Source organism: Callithrix jacchus, chromosome 8 (genome assembly GCF_049354715.1).
Source record: "Callithrix jacchus isolate 240 chromosome 8, calJac240_pri, whole genome shotgun sequence".
Lineage (NCBI taxonomy): Eukaryota > Metazoa > Chordata > Mammalia > Primates > Cebidae > Callithrix > Callithrix jacchus.
Window position 1 is genome coordinate 15,581,001 of NC_133509.1, and position 13,798 is coordinate 15,594,798.

Consider the following 13,798-nt stretch of genomic DNA (forward strand, 5'->3'; position numbering starts at 1 on the left):
TTGCAAAATCATCTCGAATGTCTACGGCTACTTTTAGGTTCTTAAAGGAGTCAAGGGCTCATGACTCCATCTGACTTTGCTAGAAAATGAAGGATTACGATGCAAAGTGGCGAGTCCCCGTCACCGGAGGGACGCAAGCCTAGGATGGCCCTTTGTTTGTGATGTTCAGGCTCTGTTAAGGACCCTCCCAGCCAGATACTTGGTTCTGAGGCCTCTCAGGGAGCTCCTAAGGCACAGGACCCCTCCTGAACGTGTGGACGAGGAAGGGGCAACCATGCACTGGGGGGACCCACTGTTTGGAAATAGAGTCCCTGTTGTCAACGTCTATCTCCTGTTACCTCTGTGTTTATAATCAGAATTGAGGCTCTGCCTCAGGAAGTGTTCATGGAAGCATGGAAGCACAGCCCCTCAAGGGCTTTTAGAAACATGAAGGCCAAACGTTGAGTTTAGAAGTGATGGAATGGAAGTCTTGAGAGGTTTGGATTCTGGCTCTCCTGTTTAGCAACAGATGTATGACCTTGGGCAAGACACTTGACCTTCAGAATCGCAGTCTCTGGAGTCAGACTGCCTGGCTCAAATGCCAGGCTGTGACTTTATCACCCGGCCGATCTTGGCTAAGTCATTTAACTTCTATTAGAGCTAGTATTACTGCCGCCATGTGTGTTTATCAAGCACCTCATCCCTGCCAGACATTCTGTTTGTTTTGGGACATTTTTGTTTCTCATTTTTCATATTAATCCTACAAGGAAAGCATTATAATTTTTGTTATACATTCTAAAGAGAAGTGACTTGCCCAAGGCACACTCCTAATAAGTGTTAAGACTAGTGTTGAAACCCCATGCAGTGGAACAAGCTCCTCTATGGACTGCTAGGCTCAGACTCAGTCTCCCCACCTGTGCAATGGGTTTCATGTCCTCTCCCAAGCCACCAGGGCAGATTCTGGTGTTGCGGTTCTCAGGGATTGGACTGTAATTTGCGGTCTATGTTCAGCTCCCACCACCTTCTCTGGACACTTCCAGCTCCTTCTTGGGTGCTAAATGACATGGCCACATTCTGTGGCATATGGATGATGCCTTTTGTGGGAAATGAGGCATTTTAAACTTCTGCTGCATGTCTCCCACGCCCTTGTTTCCTGGGAAGTCCCATTATATACCTAGGTTTTCACTGTGTCAAAACAAGGCCTTTCCACATATTCACTGTGGAACTCTACACAGCCATAAAAAAGGATGAGTTCATGTCTTTTGCAGGGACGTGGATGAAGCTGGAAAGCATCATTCTCAGCAAACTGACACAAGAACAGAAAACCAAACACCTCATGTTCTCACTTGTAAGTGGGTGTTGAACAATGAGAACAGATGGACACAGGGAGGGGAACATCACACACTGGGGCCTGTCAGGGGATGAGGGGCAAGGGAAGGAAGGGAAGAGATAGCATAAGAAATACCTAATGTAGATGACGGGTTGATGGGTGCAGCAAACCACCATGGCATGTGTATACCTGTGTAACAAACCTGCACGTTCTGCACGTGTACCCCAGAACTTAAAGTATAATAAAACAAACAAACAAAACAAAAGGCCTTTCTCCTGTCTCCTTGTGTCCTCTCAGAGCCATAGTAAATAGTGATGAACAGCACAGGGCCAGCTGGGCCGACCTGGACTGCCTGCTGTGAACCAATTTGCCCCTTTCTAAGGTTCCCTCCCTTCCAGAGCCCCTCCTCCCTTCAGCAACTTCCCTTGCCCGGCCCATTTGTAAATGATGCTCAATGGCCCTCAACCTGTTCTTGTTTGGGAAGAAAGCCTTTGATGCCAGATGGCCAGGGAAAAGTCAGGACGGAATGTACGCACCTCGTGGACTGGGGTCCTAAGAAGGGTGATTGGCTTATCTAGAAGGGGTGATTGATTAGTGAATGGGATTTGTAGCAATGGTGACGGCCTGGTAGGGAGATTTTAACCAATCGATTGATCCATTCTTGAAGTATTTATCACTTGTGTACTCTGGCCAAGTGCTGCTCTGGGCCCTGGGGTGCCTGAGTAAACTCAACAGGCAAAACCCCTTGCTGTCAGGAAGATTACATTCCATCGGCGCAGGCAATATACAACATGGATAAATAAAACAGGTAATAATGTGAGAGAGTATTAGAAGCATCGGAGAGGCGAAAGCAGGGAAGGCGGATAGGAGGGGAGTTTATGCCTGTGAGTTCGTGCAGGGGAGGTGAATTTTAGTTAGGAGCCCCAGGCAAGGCCTCCGTGGGAGAAGGATGTTGCAGCGAAGACCTGAGGAAGTGAGAGAGGTTCTCTGGGAGGACCGTTCGTGCAGAAGAAACAGCAAGTGCGAAGCCCAGGGTGCCTGACGTGTGTGAAGAACAGCCTGGAGGCCCTGGGGGTGGAGCAGAGTGAGCGAGTGGGGAAGGCACAGAGGATGAAGTCAGAAAGGCAGGGGAGCCAGATCACACGGGACCTCTTACTCAGAGTAAGCAGGGAGCCCTGGAGGCTTTGGAGCAGAGTGGGGACATGACGTGATGTGACCTATATTCTGGCGGCAGCCCTCTGGCTCCTGGGTACCAGGGCAGATGTAAGCAGCCAGCGAGGGGGCTGTGGCCACAGGCCGTGGGAGCTTTTCTGTCCCCTGACCCCTCATGCAGGCTGCCTCCTGGTGTTTGTCTTTGGGGCTGAGCAGAGTGGGGAAGATGGATGGGAGATCAGAGCCTTCGCACAAGGGTGATGTGGGGCCAACTGGGTAAGGGTTGGAGTGGGGGTGAGGAGCTGGGTTTCGGATGGGCTAGAACGCAGACAGATCCACGCTGAAAAGAGAGGAGGTTATGTACCCCAGAAATATGTACAATCATGATTATGTGTTTATTAAAAAATTGTAAAAAGAAAGTTAAGAGCAGTGAGTGATACTCTCAGTGGCAACTGGGACACGCTCAGGACGATGGTCGGGCCTGCCTGTGCCTTTGCCCCTGGCTGGCCTCACCGTCAGCAGCAAGCACATTCCACAGCTGATGTTTGGCTTGTGGTCTGGCCTGGCCCTCCGGTTGGTTTCTTCTGCTCTGAAAGGCTTTTAAAGTCAGAAGTTGAGTTCTCTTTAAGTCTGGGGCATGAATCACTGCTTCTGGGCCTGGAAAGGGGTGGACGGATGGAGGCTCCATGCTATGGGATGCTCCCTCTCACTCAGGCCTGCATCACTGAGGCACATCTGTGTGAAAGCCCCCAGTCAAACCACTCTGAGTCTGACCACTCACTCGCATGCTCCCAAGCAACATCCCCACTACCTGAGGGCCACCTCCACTTGCCCACAAGCACTGCAAAGTCAGCATCCAGGCCTGACTCGACTTCCCTTCTCAAACCTCTCATCCTCTCACATCTCTCTTCAGTTGGTGACCCACCCTTGGCCTCCCAGATACCTTTCCTTCCCTGGTGACTGGGCCCTGTTAGATTCTGTTCCCCTGGGTTCACTCCTTTTGCATCTCACCACCTCACTTCATTCTGGCGTCCCCTTGCTGGGTCACTGCAATAGCCATCTGATCATTCCACCTGCTCCCCCTCCCATCTGAGGAAGCTCTTCCAAGTACAGATAGAACACGTCACTGCTCTCCCTTAAAAACCTTCCATGGCTCCCATCTGCTAAATCCAAATGCCTTAGCTGCCTTTCAGTTTCCTCTCAGCGGCCTCAGCCCACTGTTCTGTTGTTGCCATTCTTCACAGCACATACTCCAGCATCCGGCTGACCAAACCTCAGGCAGTGTGCCCAGGTGAACTCTCTACCCAACCCTCTTGCTGCCAGATCCGGTTCTTCCTGCATTTACAAATGACTCTCTCCCACCTCTCAAATCCCAGAGTCCTTTATCTGTAGCTCTCTCATAGGCATTACTTCCTCCCTTGCACTGAGTTATTTATCCAAAAGTCTCTCTCCTACTAAACCATAAGCTCCTTGAAAGGCCAGAGTTCTCTCTCCTCCTCTTTTATCCCCAGAGCACCTCCCAGGGCCTGACTCATAAAGGCTATTGTGCTATTATCTCCTGGAGTGCATGTGCAAAGAAATTTAAGACATCTGTCCTGCCCTTAAATCACTTTCCATTTACTTGGCAGAGAGTTCTTTCATTCATTCAACACATCTTAACTGAGCACCTGCCATGTCTGGGCTGGTGCTGTGCAAGACCTGGGATGCAGTGGCTGATTAGAGGTGTGGTCCCTGCTCTCCTGATGCTCCCTCTGCAGTGGGGGAGGGTCCAGGCAGCTGGAATACTGTGCGACGGGGGAAGTACAGGACACCTTGGAATCACACAAGTGGGGCCCCACTTGACTGATTGAGGGGATCAGGGGAGGTTTCAGGAGGAAGTGGTGACCAAGCAGAGAGCTGAGGAATAAGTGTGTTGGGGGGGTAGCCAGGAGAAGTGAGGGGGAGGGTAGAATCAGACAGAGACAGCAACAGGAGTGAAGGCCAGAGAGAGCGCAGTGTGTTTAAGAAACGAAGGAGCTCAGGCTCGTTGGGGTGCTGTTGGGGTGTGCAGCACCCCATACTTATGGCTCTGCTACAGGTGAGTCCTGAGTGTAGGCCAGGGCAGGCCATTCCTGCCTGGTCTGGTTGGCTCTTTCAGAGAGTCAGGACTCAACCCAACGATAGAGAGCCATTGAGGATTTAAGGAGGAAAGAAGACAACTCTGTGTGTTTGAGCCTCACTTTGGCCACTGTGGAGAAAGCTCTGGATGAAGGGGGCAGGAAGGACAATGAAACCTGAGCTGGGGACCTCAGGGAGGTCCCAGGGGTCCCTCTGCTTGGCCTACCCCCCAGGCCAGCCTCCTCCTCCTGGTCGATCGAGCAGTCCTTCCTCACCCTGCCTGGGCTTGGCATTGCCAGTGCCCCATCCTGAGTCAGGTGCTTCCATCACCTGAGCCCTCACTTCAACATGGCCCAGGAGCACAGGGTTGGCATGACCCTAATGGACTTTGACCAACCCCTGCCAACGCCTCCCATCACACCCCACTCCAGTGCTGGTGTATCTGTCTGTGGATGGCTTTGATTGGCATCCTCAGCCAAATCAATCTGTCTATAGCTCCTCTTTGGTTTTCCTGGTCTCCCCCTTGGGGCCACACGGGGACCAGGCAGCTTATGCCTTGTAGGGTACACAGAGAGTATCATCAATGTCTCACTCCCCACCGACCGACTCCAATCTGCAAAGTCCACCTTGCACTCAGCTTCTCAAACTCTCAAGCCCAGCCCAGCTGTGACTCTTGTGGTACTGCAGGCCACAAGAGTGGCCTGAGAGTCAGTATAGCTGGTTAAAACTTGGCTTTACCACCTGTGTTGTGTGATCCTAGGCAAGTCATTTCCCTTCCCTGGAGAGTGTTTGCTTTTTTGCCTGACTGGGGACTGGGTTTAGATTATTCTAGTGATCCTCCATCTTGGATGCCCATTAGAATTATTGGAAAGCTTAAAAAAAAGTCCCTGCTGGGCCCCAGTGTGGAGAGTGATGCTGTGTTCTGGGGCGGGGCCTGGATGAGAGTTTTCCTCTACAACATCATGTTCATGCTTGCCCAGGATGGAGGACCACTGGATCTGCTGGTCCCTGCCTTCCCTCCTAGCACTGACCCTCTATAATTCCATGGCAGAATAAGATGAGAGGCCCATGTGGGCAGGTGAACAGGAGTCACCCCTTAGTTAGAAGTACTGACCCTGGAAAGCCACTACAAATACTTGGGGCTGCCAAACGGCCCGGAATTTTAAGTCCCAGCTTCTCAACTCTGCCAAGATGGAAGCTCCGGAGCCCAGCGTTGAAGATGCAGAGATCCCCTAAAAAGTTTCCCAAAGCAGTCTTGGGGCAGTAACGGGAGACAGAAGCATCTAATTCCATGGTTTAAAGATGACCTCACAGTCTGCTGTGTGCCTTTAGAATTACTCCACGGACACCATCAGTGTTTGGCATGAGCCGTGCAGTCTGTGGGATCTCTGGGGTGCCTTCTCCACGTTCCTTGAGGCAGAGATTATGCTTTATCTAATTTGGAATTCCCAGAACCTGGAGGTGCCTGGGGTTTAGTGGGTGCTCAGCACATGCTGGTGAAATGGACAGGCCACTTGGCTTCTTCATCTGTAAAGTGGGATCCCAGTGTCTTCCTTGCCAAATGGCAGGCCCATGGGGAGAGCCATGTGGGCAGGGCTGGTTTGATGAACGATTGGCATGGGCAGCGGCTGAGGGCCTTGCATTCAGAAAGGCCCTGCGCTGAATGAACGCCCTGCTGTGGCCATCTAGAAATTCTTAATCATTTTAAAACAAGGGGTCTCACATTTTCATTTTGCACTGGGTCCTTCTGATTAAGTAACTGGTCCTGCATGTGTTGTATGTGGTTTGAATAAACTCAGAGAACCCTGTCTACAAACTACTGATGGGACTTTGAGGGCCACTGATCTCTGAATGAAGGGCTACGAGTGCCAGGGAGAGAGCAATTCCAGGAGATGGAGAGGGAATGGAGACTGCATTGTGCCCTTCTGCCTGGAGGAGGTGGGGGCAAGGGCCTCAGTTTCTCCATCCATCTAATGGATTCACCTGTCTCAGCAGGACCTCTGGCCTCAGCTGGCCTGGTCTGACTCATAGAAGGAACATCTGGGAGCGCTCTTTGCAGACTGGTGAGATCTACACCCCTTGCCCATTTCATGATTTTTCCATGGCCTTCCTGAGGCCCAGTCCTCTGATCTGCAGGGAAGAAACGGGCCCTGAAAATCCGCAGGGTCAGGATTTCTGGTCGCCTGGCCCAGCTGAGTGATGCTGCCCGGGGAAGAAAGCCGTCAGCCCCAGCTGTGTAGGCAGGAACCCCTTCTCTGTGTCATCCTGTTTGGAATCCCGGAGTGCATTGCTATAGCAACTTGCCTAATTCACCCCACATGCCACGTGGAAAAACCTCTGCCCGCTTTAGAGCTGCATCACCCAAGCCACAAGCTGGGTTCTTCTACGTTATAGAACGAGGCTGCCCATCCGCAACGAGGGCTGTGTAGGTCGCATCTGACCAGTGATAGAGTAGGGGGCTGAGTAGTTTCACTACACCAGATAGGTCCAGCCTCACCTATTTAACCTGCTGGCTGGCCCTGGTGCCTGACATCCCACCATTAGCTCTTCAGTCCTCGGGCTCAAGGTACAGCCAGTTGAAATGGAAATCCCTCTGGGTGGAACACATCACATTGTCATCACTTATTAGTGCCATTCAGCATGCCATTAGGCCTGAAGCTCAGAGCAGGTTCTGATTAGGGGAATGGGAGCAGGCAGGGCAGGGAGGAGGAGATTGACCCTGAGAGTGGGCTGGAGGGACAGTTGGGCAGACGGCGTTCTAGGGCATTGGGCATTTGGGAGCAGGTGTCAGAGCCCAGTGGGCCCTGAGCCCAGTGGGGAGATGGGAGGGGGACAGATGTTCTCACATAATCAGGCACTATAAGAGGACCACTTCTACCAAGCCAGCATCTTGTTGGAAGAATCACTGTATAGATGAGCCTGGAAGCCAGTGTCCCTGTGGGAGTGGTGTTTGTGTACTGATCTCATTTCCCCTCAAGACATCGCCTTCAACAAGGACCACTTATTGTCTGTCTGTGCGGTCCATTTCTTTCAAAGAGTATGGTGCATGGATTACAAGCAGTGGCCCTTGTCATCCCAGAACTTTGGGAGGCCAAGGCGGGTTGATCACCTGCGGTCAGCAGTTCAAGACCAGCCTGGCCAACATGGGGAAACCCCAACTGTATTAAAAATACAAACATTAGCTGGATATGGTGGTGCAGGCCTGTAATCCCAGCTACTTGGGAGGCTGAGGCAGGCGAATCACTTGAACCCGGGAGGTGGAGGTTGCAATGTGCCTAGATCGTGCCACTGCACTCCAGCCTGGGTGACAGAGTGACACTGTCTTTAAAAAAAAAAAAAAAAAAAAAGCAGTGGCTTTGGAGTCAGACAAATCCCGACAATGCGCCTTACTCTATGGACGTGACCTTGAATGAGCCATTTAACTTCCTATGTGTATCCCGGGAATGGCAGAATTGCAGTAGTGACTTCGTGCAACGGTACTGAGGCCTTACTGAGATATGAGAAAGTGCTTGACACAGTGCCTGGCGTCAGTTAACTGAGGGGAAGAGTACTAACGCTTCTGGGAGCTGAGGGCTTATTGGGTGTCAGAAGTGTTCTCAGCACTTGAACAAATGAATTACATACGGACCATTGCACCTCATGGTTGGCCTACGAAGTCGTTATTCTGCCCATTTTACAGCTGAGAAACAATGAGGCCCAGGGGGCTCATCCAGGGTCACCCAGCTAGAAAGGATTTGTATCCGGGCAGTCTGGGTCCTGATCCCACACACACGCCGATTATTTCTGCTGCTTGGTGCGTGCTTCGGCGAAGGAGGAAGTGAGAGACAGCAGGGAGTGGGTTTGGCCACACTGACTTCCTCCAGGTGGGATTTCACATGGCTTGTGACTCAGGTCTTAAGTATACAGTATGAAAACCCTCCATGGAATTTTTTGCAGCTCATTGATTTTTGATTTACAAGATGAACACCACCGGCCTCCTCCTCTCCTCCTCCTGTCACTGGTAACAAACTTCTGGGTGTCTGATGAAGAATTCACACAGTTAGGCTCTGCATGCTGGGGTTGGGGAGGGTCGTCCTTGAACCACAGCTCCTACAGCAAGCACTCCATGCTGAAGGTGTGTGGGTGTCTTTGGAGCTCACAACTGCTTAGGGGGAAGTTTCAAATGCCTGTGAATCCTTGCTGGTAGCCCTCAGTTGGTGGGGAGTGGGTGGGCAGGGAGGGGGATTTAAGTGATGAGGATCAGCAGCGATGCCATTTTTTTAAGGCTGATTTTGTAGCTGACCCTCCCTGAGTCAGCCAGAGCCCATCGCTGCCTGGGGAGGGTTATGGTGGATCCTAGAACTGTTTTCAACTTTGAGTCCCAGAGTCAGCTTTGGAAGCCAGGGTGAGACAATAACACCCAAAGCCAGGCACTGTGAAGAAACAGGGGCGTTTAAAATTCCCCAAATTCCCTTCTACATAGCAAGAGCCAAGCCAGCGCAGCTCAGAACATAGTTTTATCCTAAGTGATAGGATCTGGGGGTGTTGGTGGAAGGGAGGGAGAATAGAAGGGAATGTCCCTGCTGTTAAGAAGGAAGAACTCCCACTACAGCAGGGTAGGAAAAGAGGCTCAGAGAGGGCAGGTGGAGGTAAGATACTGTGAGTTCTTCCAGGGCTCACAGCCCTGCTTGGATGGGCTGGGAATGGGGGGAAGAGCATGGAGCTAGACATCCCAACTCTGGGGCTCCAGTGTGGGGTAGAGATGGGCGCATGGTGAGTAAGCAGAAAGAGTGAGACTCACTCCAGGGTCTGTTTGTGATACGGAAAGATCCAGAAGCTCTTCAGCTAATGGTAACTGAGGCGCTTGGCTGACAAGTTCCCAGCAGGTGGGCAACGGGGTGGCAAAGTGACAACCTTCCCCTTCTTCCCTGCTGTCCACTGGGAAGGAGAGGCTGGGAGCAGGACTTGGACCTCTGCAGCTTTTGCACACCTGTGGTGCCTAGCACTGTGCTTCTCCACAGGAGGTTTTCTGTTGGGTAGGACCCCCCCACCCACAAGGGCCATGCTGTGTGGTATGGGCCTTCTCCTGCGCCACACCAGAGTACACCCACATCAAGAGCATACTGACTTCAAGACAGCCTCCATGGTAAACAACAGACAAAACAACCCTGAGTTGTTATTATGATCAAGAGTTTGGGCCAGGGCTTTGGGGGAGGGGCTAGGAAAGTCTTCGCTTATTTGGGGCCCTGGCGTGTATATCTCTGCTGCTTCTTCACTACACTTCCTCTAAACTTCTCTTATGAACTTGAGTTTGAAAGTTACATCTCCGTGTGTCCTTAGATCCTGAATAGTCAATACCTTGAGTGCTGCGGCTGATGCTAGAGAAGACAGACAATCGCCACAAGTGCTCAATACGTGCCTGGCATTCTAAGCATTAATCTTTGTGATAACTCTAAGTTCTGTTATTACCCCCACTTTGTAGGTGAGGAAACTGAGGCGCAGAGCCATAGAGCAACTTGCCAAGGGCACAGAGCCCTAACTGGCAGGGCCTAGGTTAATCCCGGGCAGTGAAACTCCAGGGCCTTCGCCCTTAGTGCGTCTGATCTCACTTTGTGTCTTTATGGAGCCTGGCAGATCACAGGTGCTCAGCAAAAATCGTGCTTCTAAGAATCATCACCCTTACAGATAGGTCACGACTGTAAAACTCTCCACAGGAGGCTTTCTGTTGGGTAGGACCCCCACCCACAAGGGTCGTGTTGTGTGGTATGGGCCTGGCCAGTGGATCTCCTCTGTCTTCGGACTTGACTACTACCTTTTTTTTTTCAGGCTTTCCTGATAGTTTTGTCTACCCCATCACACTGTCCAACCTGCAGCTGGAGCTCTGGGAGAGTAGCTGGTCTGAGGTCTCACTCTCCCTTGGCCTCTGACAGGTCCCCTGCCCAGCCAAACTGCTATCACCAGTAGACAAGCTTCCTGGTAATGCTCACATTGAATCCATGTGATGCACGGATCAGAGAGCAACATCAATCTTGTCCTGGAGCCTGAGGAATGAACCCAATGATCCCTGAGACCCTTCTAGTCTTCAACTGACCAGAGTGGTTTTAAAATATTCATCATCTTCTTCAACTAGTCCCAGAAAATAACATTCCAAAATATGAACATTCCCACTTTAAGGCCCACTCACACTCTACACACTTTTTCAGGAGATATCAAATGATATCTCCTCCTCCAGGAAGCCTTCCTTGCTTGTCTGGCTGAAATTGAACTTCTCTTATTTGAACACCCAGCCCCTGGTTTCCCCATGCCATTCACTCCCCGTCCCTCTGTTTAGCTTTCCCTGGCCTTGGCTTGCTCTCAGTTACAGGCAGGACCCAAATTGCACACATGCTTGGGCCCCACCCCCAGCTCCTTGCTAGCAGATGTCGTTGTTCCAACATTGATTGATATGTTTAATGAATCCCATATTTCAACAACGCAACTGACCAGACATAACTCAGGAGTGTTTTTGCCATATACGTGGAGCTCTGACTCACAAATCCTGTGTCTTCAGAGGTCCTTTAACGTCCTTGTTGTTCCCCTCCTCCTCCTTGAGTAACAAACAACAACCATTGATTAAAGCCTACTGTGCACCCAGCCCTGTGTCTGGGGCCTTTCTTACAGTGTCTTACTGTATCCTGACAACCTCACAGACTCAGAATTTGTATCTCCATTCCTTACGTAAGGAAACCTGTTGGAAAGGATGCATAACCAGTGTGAGATCGAACAGTTGAGGGGTGCAGAGCCAAGTGGAAGCCAGGTCTGATTCCAAAGCCATTGCTCTTAGCTTCCTGAGGTCCAGGCGTCCCTAGCCCCTAAGGCACCCACTCCTTCCCGAGGTTCTGATGGAGCCACCTATCTGGAATCACACAGGAGTGCACCTCTTTTCTTGTGGCTGGATCTCCTCGTGATAGGAGGACAGGTCCTGGAGAACACGCTCCCCTCCTGTCTAAATACACCTAAATGTGTTTGGCCTTCTCCTGCAGCTGGCTTCTAGATGCATGTTGGCCTTGTGGCAGTTCTTCCCTTGCTTTCCCCTCCAAGCCCCCTACAACTCAATGCACCAATGATCGTTTTAAACTGTAGGATTTAAAGACACAAAGTGAGATCAGACACACTAAGGGCGAAGGCCCTGGAGTTTCACTGCCCGGGATTAACCTAGGCCCTGCCAGTTAGGGCTCTGTGCCCTTGGCAAGTTACTCTATGGCTCTGTGCCTCAGTTTCCTCACCTACAAAGTGGGGGTAATAATAGAACTTAGAGTTATCACAAAGATTAATGCTTAGAATGCCAGGCACGTAACTAGCACTCATGGCGATTGTCTGTCTTCCCTAGCATCAGCACTCAAGGTATTGACTATTCGGGATCTAAGGACACAGGACTCTAGGATTCCACTAACCAGAGGCCCTTTCAACCATGGGCCCTCTGAGAAGCTCCTCTGTAAGCCGACACTGGGGCAAGCATCCCAACTGCGGGATGCGGGTCTCCACCTGAACTCCCTGAGGGCACCTCTACCGCTACCACTGCATCTGTCCCCCACTACCGGCCCCAGCTCGGGCCTGGAGCCCACGCAGAAGGGGAGGCCAGGTCGAGCACTCATACCCGGCCAGTACCCGAGGCGCTGGCCCTTGCCGGAGCACTCGGCCGCCTTCTGCAGAACAGCATCACGGGCAGCCGCCCCTCGTGGAGGGTGGGGCTGGGGAGCTCAGCGTGGGACCGCCGGGCCAGGGTACCCTTCGGCGGAGAGCCTAGGGCCGGCCTCCAGATACCGGCCGCGTGCCCCTCGGGCCGGAGGTTCCTGCCGAGCCCCTACACCTGGAGTGCATTAGGCGAAGGAGCGCGTCTAGGAGACGGCGGCTTTCCCCAGATTATTGAATAATTGCATAATTCCGAGCGCGAGTTGGGAAGCGATGCCGGGTCCCTACCCCGGGTGTCAGGTAACGTTTCCGGGGGTCCTGGGCTGCGTGGCTGCGTCCCGCTGCTACTGGCCGGGCCGATGACGGCAAGCCCCCGCCTACGGGCCATGGCCCCGGGGAATTGCTCTGTCTTCTGCCAGAGGGACTCTGGGCAGCCCCCACCCCCACTCCCCTCCGGGGCCCCAGCGACCCGCTCTCCGAACTTTGAGACGCTTCCCCGGCGCCAGGCAGGATGGCAGCCGGGGCACGCTCGCTCGGCGCCTTCTGTCCGCTTTCCCAGCCGTGGCCGCGCGCCCTCGGCGCTCCCGGCACACCCGAGTGCCCCTGGCAGCGGTGCGGGAACCTCCGCGTGGCCCTTGGAGGCACCCTGGAGTGTCACCAGATCAGGACGCTTTTCAACTCTAACCTCTTCAAATCCTTCCAAACACACCAAAGAGTCCCGGCTCTCAATAGCCTCCGCGCACCGCCCTCTTTTGCTGAGCTTGACAGAACCACTAGACTGCGGCCAGTCCCTGGGGGACCTACATCCCCAAGAGCAGCCAAGGTCTGACCCTAGGAGGCGCGTCGAGTCCCGCTCCCGGCCGCTGGATCCAAGCCCCGAGGGCCCAGGGAGAGACTCCGAGAGGCAAGGGGAGATAGGGTGTGGGCACGTACCTGGCCACAGGCTGAGCGCCCAGGCCACCACCAGGCCCTTGGGCAGGTCCATGTCCCGCGGTGCAGCGGCGGGGTCCGGTGTGCAGCAGTGGCGGGGGGCGGCGAGCCAGAGCGGCAGCCTCTTCGGCGCGGCGCCTGCAGCCTGCACTGAGCGGGACGCGCGGCTCCCTGACAGCCGTGGCTCATTCAGAGGAAGTGGGAGGGTTCGAGCGGCGGGGAGGGGCCCCGACACCACTCCGGCTCGGGCTCCCGGCCAGGCTCGGCTGCTCTGCCACCTGGGCAGCGGCGCGCTGCCTCGACGCGCCTTCGCAGCGCTCCTTCTCCGACCCGACCTCATCCTCCGGAGAATACTCCAGAGAACCGCTCCTGGGAACCCTCTCAGCAGTGCAGCACCAACCGCCTCAGTCAGATTCTGTTCAGGAAAAGGGGTTTCGATTCCCATTTCTCAGTGAAAAGAGCTCCGCAAAACTCAGAGTGCGCTAGCTGGCTCAGGAACACCTGCTAAAACTCAGGTCCCCTTGGCCAAGAGAGTGGATGTCCCTCTAAGGTCCATTCTGAGACATCCCCGTGTCTCCTTGCACCCTGAAGCTTGAATTGTAGAGGCTGCAGTGTTTCTGCTGACCCTGGAATACGTGCAGATTCGCCTCCACTGCCATC

General features: G+C 53.1%; 1 protein-coding gene across 2 annotated transcripts in view; it reads right to left on the reverse strand.

Moving 5' to 3' along the window:
* The window catches only part of ITGA11 (integrin subunit alpha 11), a 163,017-nt gene extending 149,498 nt beyond the window's left edge, over positions 1-13,519 (reverse strand). For both annotated transcript variants that reach the window (XM_002753273.5, XM_078333479.1), the window contains exon 1: positions 13,142-13,519. In XM_002753273.5, the coding sequence (XP_002753319.5) occupies positions 13,142-13,478 (337 nt within the window). In that variant the 5' untranslated portion in view covers positions 13,479-13,519. The remainder of the gene's footprint in view (positions 1-13,141) is intronic.
* Positions 13,520-13,798: the final 279 nt, after the last annotated feature.